Genomic DNA, 7,734 nt, shown 5'->3' with positions numbered 1-7,734 from the left:
TTGTTTTAGAAGGCTTCTTTTAACGTCTTTTTGGAGAGTCATCAATTAAATAAAGAAAACTCAAAATGGCTCACCGTGGAAAACTTTGGAGGAAAAACTTACGTCACATTTTTAGAAGAGATGATATCCTAGACTTAATATTTGAATATCTCAAAATAAATGTTTCAAAATGATTAAAGATGAGGTTAGGAGAAAGGTGCTTGATAAAATAAAACACAGTTAATTTTTAATATTTTAATACTTAAATAGTAACTAATACCAGGACTACAGAACTGGATAGCTATGAACATTTGACATTGTTTCGCAAGGCGTTGCGTTCTTCATACAAACGGTATGCAATAATAGTTATGTCATACGCTTGCGTTACTTGTATTGAGGTTTGTTTTTTGTAGGACAAAGGGCTTCTGCTTTGGTGTAGAATATTCGAGAATATTCTATGATGATATTATGGTTTTACCGAAGAAGTAAGATCGTTTGCTCTATCTAAAACTACTTAAATAAATCTATGGAATGTTTAAATAAATTGTAGAGTATTTCATAACTCAGAAAAAAAAAACAATTATAATTTATTTATTTATTAGTAGAGAGATAATTTTGTCATTCCATATTTGTCATGATCTATTGTCTATGCAATATGCATATTTGTCCACAGATTACAAAAAACGTCGTTTGTATTTTATAACATCATCAGTGTCACAAATATTGCTAATTTTTGCAGCTGCACTTGCATACGAAATAATAACAATATTATTATTAGTCGAATACCTATATCACAACAATATTACAAAACGATTGTACGCTATTTTGTAACTTCCACTTTCAAAGCAATGTGTGGCATAAGTGTGTTGACTTTTTGGGTTAAAGATGCGTTGACACTGTGTGCAATAGATATTGTGAATTATTGCTATTTTAATTTAACGATTGCTTTAACAATAAATTATCATCAATACTTACTACTTCATTAAATTACAGTTCAAAATAAAGAATGCCTTTCTAGATTTTTTATCTGTGACATTAACCTTCTTTGACCAATTCGCCACATTGTCACCTAAATTTAAGAACAAAAAATTCAAAGCTCATCCATGGCTACAGCGAATCTTAAATCTAAATCTAAATTCAAATTAACTTTTCTCGAAGAATTCATCTGTGAGCGGCACATGTGAGAGTTGGTCGTATGTGTACGTGCTGAAGAATCGTTGTGTGACGTTCATTGCGTAGTCTATGGCGTAGTCCAGAATAGGCCCGCCGAACTCTTGGGCGACTAGCTGCGAATTTGAATTTAGAACCTCGAGGATGTTGGCGCCTAGATAGTGAAAAAAAAAAAAAGAAATTAAAAAGAATTTAATGCTGGCAACTTACACTTTCGTACAATTTATTTTTAATTTTTGTCTTCGTCCAGATCGTAATGAAGAGATAGGACTATTTTAATTTTTTTTCTCAATTTAAAAATGATAGATGTTATTTTGAATGAACGTATTTTTTTTAATTTAAAAATTTTAAATAGAATTAGACTTTTGCGAATCTTAAAATAAACATTTTTTTAACTTACTGATTTCAGGGCTGCCTCTAAACAGGTTGGTAAGGTTCAATTTCAGATCGCTTCCATAGTCAGCTTTGTACTTGTATGAGTTGATCTTATAATGTCCTTCGCCTTTATCGTCTTTTACTACTTTCTCGAATACTTCTAGACGGATACGTTGGTTCCCTGTAATATTAATTTAAGTTTAATACATCAACAAAAAATAAAATAAAGAGTGTGTGTACTTATGTACCTACACGCGTTAGAAGTTATACTTCTTTGGCGTATGGAAAAGATACGAGAATATACAACTTGAACATAGTTATCAATTTTCATACCACCTAGAACTAACTTCACGCTGTTAAATTTAGGTGTTGGTGTGCGCGCACATCGTAAAAATTCACTCTCATCATTTTTCTCCATCGCGCCAAAAAAGTATTACTTCAAAAAAATATTAAAATATATAATATCAATAGACGGCAAAAAGGCTGTTTTATAAATAGATATGATATACTTAAAGGTTTTTTAATAATTTATTTTAATATATAACTAATTCTATTCTTAGAACTGCAGAAATAAAATAATGAATAAGTAGGTACTATTCTTTTCATTTACGCAAAGTCAAGGCTAAGTCACACCATATTCTACGTTTTTACTATCATCAAATATGGTAATATTGATTTATTTGAATACTGTTTGCTTTTCGCTAATAATGACCCGAAGCAAATATTTTTTTGCGAATTAATATAATATGTATTAGTCATTGGAGTACCTGCCCAATTTTTTTTTATTCTCTTCTTGGAAATTAAATTTTAATCTCTAAGGCTATTTCTGTATTATGTTATTGAACATTATCTTTCGCACGTTTTAATTTTATTGAAATAATCAAAATATTCCAATCCATGCAACAACAATATAACCAAAAAAGTACATAATAATATGACCATTGACCACTGACCATGTACTCATAATGTTTAAGTCATTTATTACTCTTACCTGATTTCACACTTTCATATGTAACAATATTTTAAAGGGTAATTGCTTAAGTTTCATAATTTTAGTAGATAAAATATGTGCATTTACTTACAGATTTTGATTTTAGCGTTGCCATCAGTGTTGAGGTTGAAGAGTAAGATCCTGCCCATTATACTGTATTGACCTCGGATTGTGAAATTGCAGTGCATGTCAAATACAAAGGTTCGCTTTTCACGACGGGATCTGAGAAAATATATTATATAAATTATATTTTACTGTTAATACTAAACTACATTGTATTACCTACTTATAAACAACAACTAGCTGTCTCCCGCGGTTTCACCCGCATTGCTTCGCTCGATTAATAAATCGAAAATTGCATGATTAATTATTATTACTAATAAATCGAAAATTGCATGATTAATTATTATTATTAATCAGCTAATAATTTATTAGCTTAGTAGATTCACAGCCAAACTTAAAATATTTGCAATATTTATGAATTTGTATTTTATTTAAATTTATGCAAATTGATTTTACATAGTTTATTTGTTTAAAACCACAATAGCACGATGGCATAAAACATAAGAATAAGATAAGCTAATAGTCTTAAATACTAAGTCGGCATAAATTCGAATGAGATATCAGTAAAATTCATTATGTAGAATTTTTTTAAGACTGATGTAATAAGGCAGCCCTTAACCCAATTTAGTTAATAATGCTGAGTGGATTTCTAATTGGCTAGATATTTTATCGTTTTGTAGGTAAATGTTTACAGGATAACAATCATCATATCTGCCACCTACTTGCGAAACATTAGTAGCAATTTTCCAAATTTACTTAGTTCCTATGATTAATACATACGTATTCAAGGAGAAATTGTTTAAAATTGAGGTTCCGTATCTCACAATTGTCAGTATGTCTACATTTTGAATATATTTAATGTCTAATTAGGTTTTGCACAATTTATAAACATACATATTTTAAAACGTCTGTTTTACTACCGCCATTTGTCAAATCAAATTTAATGAATCACATAAAAATACATATTTTATTTTATTTGTTTTTTACGTTCTTAGAAAATTAGTGTCACCTGTTAAAGTATAAAACCGATGCGTTAGAATTAACAAATAATATATTAAAATGTTTACTAATCGTACAGGCCTCAATACTAAGAACTGGTTTATTGTGGCAACACTAATGTTATGTAAGACGCGAGTTGTTTGTTTTGACACCATAAGTAGATTAATTTTAGTGACATCTGAATTAGGAATATTAATATAGAATATAGTTAGATGCCATTATATTGGATGACTCATTTTTTTTAGTCATAGCAGATAGCGTGTACCTTCAATCTCCATAAATTTAAACGCTTGCTCCAGCTACGTCCGAGAATTAATTAAAAAATCTAAAATGTCATTAAGGAAAAATATCACTTTATATTTGTAAAATAATGTTAAAATCAGTACATCACGTCCAGAAATCACTTTCTACAAACTAGTTAGTTTGTAAAAACAAACTAAACTCATAAACCTAGTTTACTTATTACCTCTACATAGATTGCAACGTTAAATTTTTACTCCCCCATTATTATAACTTTGCAATATTAATTTTATCTATCTCTATATCTATCAGTAAGTATATCTATCGTATACGTTACTATAATAGTTCGCTAGTACATTATAAAAGTACGTAAGAAAGTTCAAAGTTCTAGAACCTTCTAGAGCAAATTGTTGACCCACCGTACCAACCTGTTGACCTAGCTGTCATGTATTGTACTTTGTTTATCTACACTACCTGACTATTAACGATCTACAAATGTTTAAAATATTGCGTGTACAACACATTTTTATATTATCTAGTGATTCTTTGTGTGTATAAAAATTGGTGAATTTCTTTTTGTTCTAATTTATAGAGATGTAGAGACTAACTACGCTATTTGTTTTTTAGATAAATTACTATAGTTTGCACTTATGCGATGAAAGAGATAATTTTAGATTATTATATTAAACTTTAGCGGCAAGACAGATTTTAGTTTTGGGAATGAAGTATAGATGCAGAACATACCTACTATTTGGTTAAAATAAATTATTTCACATGTCACTTCCCTAATTTATCGATTTCCTCAATTCAGCCCAGCAACCTGAATTTATAAGCGGCTTATTATATTATGCAGGATTAGTACTAACTAGATTAAACTTCATACAAAGTACTTCGCAAAAACGAAATTTACTTACGACACTTTATCCGGGATACATGTGCTCAGACCGATCAGTTTTCCATTGTGGAATGTCATTTTGACGTTCCCGGGTAAGTCCATGGTGATGTTTTTGTCCAGGTATAGCGGGTCCAGAGTTGGGATGCCCGCTTCCGGGATACCTTTGACCACTCCGGGGATAGCATCTAATGTGGCTTTCGTGAAACATTCGTCTGTAAGCTCCGCGCAAGGGTGGATGAAGTCCGCTGCAAAAATAATTTTGTTATGTATGATATTTTAATTTGGGTCTGGGTTTATATTAGGGAAGATATAGCGTACAATATATGATAACTTTTAAAATTTTATATGATTAAAGAGGTATCTTCTATTTATTTTTCGATTATGTTGAGTTCAATTAAAATATTCTGAAAATATCTACGATACCCTACACCTTTACGTATAGAATATCTAAAATAATAATAAAACATTGGAAAATTAAGATAATTAATGGAATATTTCATAGATAGGTATTAGAGATTTCAGAGATAGATCCTTGTATAGATAAGTATTAATTATTATTTCATGTTTCGTAGTTTTTCATTTTCGTTTAAGTAAATGTATTGACAAACTTATTCATAAAGTAATATCGTTAGTTACGAAACATTAATAAAACTTTTAAATGTTAATTTGAATTATCATGATTACAATATTTAAACATAGTCACTTTTCTAGAATAATTTACGAACTTTCTTTTAACATTTTGACACTTAACGACTGCCTTTCCAATACTTACGCAACGGGACAAGCTGCAATGAACCCTGAAAGCACGCACACAAGCACATAAAAACTAACAATTTCTCCATGTTTATTTTTTTTAAATCGCGTATACGAAATACCCGGCGATAGTAGCGTCTTAGCCGACGTGTCATGTGCGAATGGCCTTATTTCCTTCGCCTCAAAGTCTATAGTTAAGCAACATTAACTTGTAATTAATCAAGTGTTCAAGGACTCTCCAGATTTTCGATGCAACGATAAGTTTTATATTTTTATGTTAATAATGTTTGCTTCAGACGTGGATGCATCTAAAGCAAATATTGTGTTTTGTTATCTATAAATAAGCCATATTATAATAAAAGCGTCTTTACTATTATGTTGTCGGAATAGGTTGGTTCAATATTTAAAAAAAAAGCTTATATTTTAAATTCTGATGTTTTCGTAACTTTATAATATTAGATGTGTCTCGTAGACTCGTATAGGTATAATAAAATTCCAAAATATTAAAAATATTTATTAAAAGCATGAATTTATGTGATATTTGTTATTTACCCATATGATATTTTTATATCTAAGGTGTAGGTATATAGGTAGGATAAATAAAATAAAATTAAATTTTCATAATAAGGGTTGAGTAAATTATAACAGGGTCAGGTTAAAGCTCAGCCAATTACAGCGATTATATTGTTGGTAGTTACTTAGATTACGCAAGAAGGTATGAATTATTATATTGTATTAAAATACAGTTCGTTACTGTATTATAATTTTATCTGTGGATATTATTATCTAGATCAAAACAGCTACATCCATTTAGTTTGATTGAAATGTAAATTTTCTTTGTATATTAGGTATATGTAAGAACAAATTGGAGAATACTTTCAGGATCGGTCAGCTTTTCCATGTTATTTTCTTGGTATCAAAGTCGGAAGCTTGTTTATATAATTTTTCTCGCTCACTTCTCTGCTTCTATCTCCACAATCGCAGAAGTAGACAAATGAGACCAAGTACATCTTGACATTATGTAGCAATTAAAAATATTTTTAAAGTAGTACCTACATAGTGCATAAAATGATTTATTATTAGACAACTTATATAATATGCAGACATCATAAATAAATACAAAAACAACGATTGCACAGTACTCGAAAGACAACGATAAACTAACAGTTGGGTAATGTATTGAAATCATCATTCAACTTATTCTAAACTTTATTATTACAAATTACAGTTACTTTTCCCTTAGCACGACAAGAAACGCACTATCCTTGACATCAACTAAGAAGAACTATACTTGTGTGTTCAGTTTTTCCTACAATTTTCTCATTGTTTTCAAATATATGAGGACATTGTCGTTAGATGCTGCGCAAATACTTAGGGATGAATGGACATAGTATTTAGTATTTACAGACTATAATGACTAGTTGTTTAAATCTTATACATAGTACTGTTTACATAAGGATGAATGGGTAATTTAGGATTTTATAGTTTGTATTATAAGTAAAATATAAACTCTTATTTCAAAATTATAATATACATTCAAAGAAAAAAATATGTTATTTATATTTTCAATTCTGATATCTGAGTAGGTACAATTATTATTGTGTTGAAATCAAATAAGTAATAATTTTTACCTATTTTCACAGAGTTTGCTTTGAGTTTGAAAGCTTGTAATTTTGTAAAATATGAACTTTTCTGTGTATTTATTAAGGCAATCTTATATAATAAATTTAGTTACTATCTCAATGTATAACTTGCCTTATGTATAACTCGCTAACTCTACTACCTACATACCTACTTATGTCGAATATTATAATAGCTTAAATAATGTATTTAGATAATTGTACCCTCCTAAAAAGTAACAAAGACAACATAATGTCCTCAATCAAACAAATGACAGTAAATTTAAAATTTCCCAGAAAGTACATAAAGGATTTTCACACGGTGTGCACTGAGCGAAAATGGTACAAATGTAAATACCGATTGTGCCTGTGTTGGCAAATTAGTGGTTTTATACTTAACAATACATTAAAGGACATTGTCGGTGACTAATGGCCTGTTTGATGAAACGATTCGTATTGACAGAGTTGTATTGACTTTTATAATGGCCATCCATCATTTTGTGAGGAATAATATGACTATGTATTAACATAAACATAACAGTAATCTATCTATCTGAAACGGATCTTGAACTATAACTATTGACTAACTACTGAACTATTGACTAATATAATGTCTATTTTGCTAGCTAGCTTTAATTAAGTGGCAAAGG

The 7,734-nt window shown here is 29.4% G+C and overlaps 1 protein-coding gene across 1 annotated transcript; it reads right to left on the bottom strand.

The window, feature by feature from the left end:
- Positions 1 to 219: 219 nt before the first annotated feature.
- On the bottom strand, positions 220 to 5,636 carry LOC123700670. Its single transcript, XM_045647946.1, has 5 exons — positions 5,485 to 5,636; positions 4,732 to 4,957; positions 2,607 to 2,737; positions 1,550 to 1,705; positions 220 to 1,303 (listed from the first exon to the last, which is right to left on the bottom strand). Exons 1-5 carry the CDS (start codon positions 5,618 to 5,620, stop codon positions 1,122 to 1,124), a joined length of 831 nt encoding a protein of 276 aa, XP_045503902.1. The 5' UTR covers positions 5,621 to 5,636; the 3' UTR covers positions 220 to 1,121.
- Positions 5,637 to 7,734: the final 2,098 nt, after the last annotated feature.

The sequence above is a fragment of the Colias croceus genome, chromosome 20, assembly GCF_905220415.1.
Source record: "Colias croceus chromosome 20, ilColCroc2.1".
Lineage (NCBI taxonomy): Eukaryota > Metazoa > Arthropoda > Insecta > Lepidoptera > Pieridae > Colias > Colias croceus.
Note: the sequence above shows the minus strand (reverse complement) of the source record. Positions and strands in the feature narration are given on the sequence as shown.

What these genes read in the sequence shown, in the direction of transcription:
- LOC123700670 (XM_045647946.1), bottom strand. Translation starts at nt 5,620, where the DNA reads ATGACACGTCGGCTAAGACGCTACTATCGCCGGGTATTTCGTATACGC. An exon ending in ATTGCAGCTTGTCCCGTTGC is followed by an intron (nt 4,958 to 5,484) that starts GTAAGTATTGGA and finishes TTATTTTTGCAG; the next exon opens with CGGACTTCATCCACCCTTGC. An exon ending in TGTATCCCGGATAAAGTGTC is followed by an intron (nt 2,738 to 4,731) that starts GTAAGTAAATTT and finishes ATATTTTCTCAG; the next exon opens with ATCCCGTCGTGAAAAGCGAA.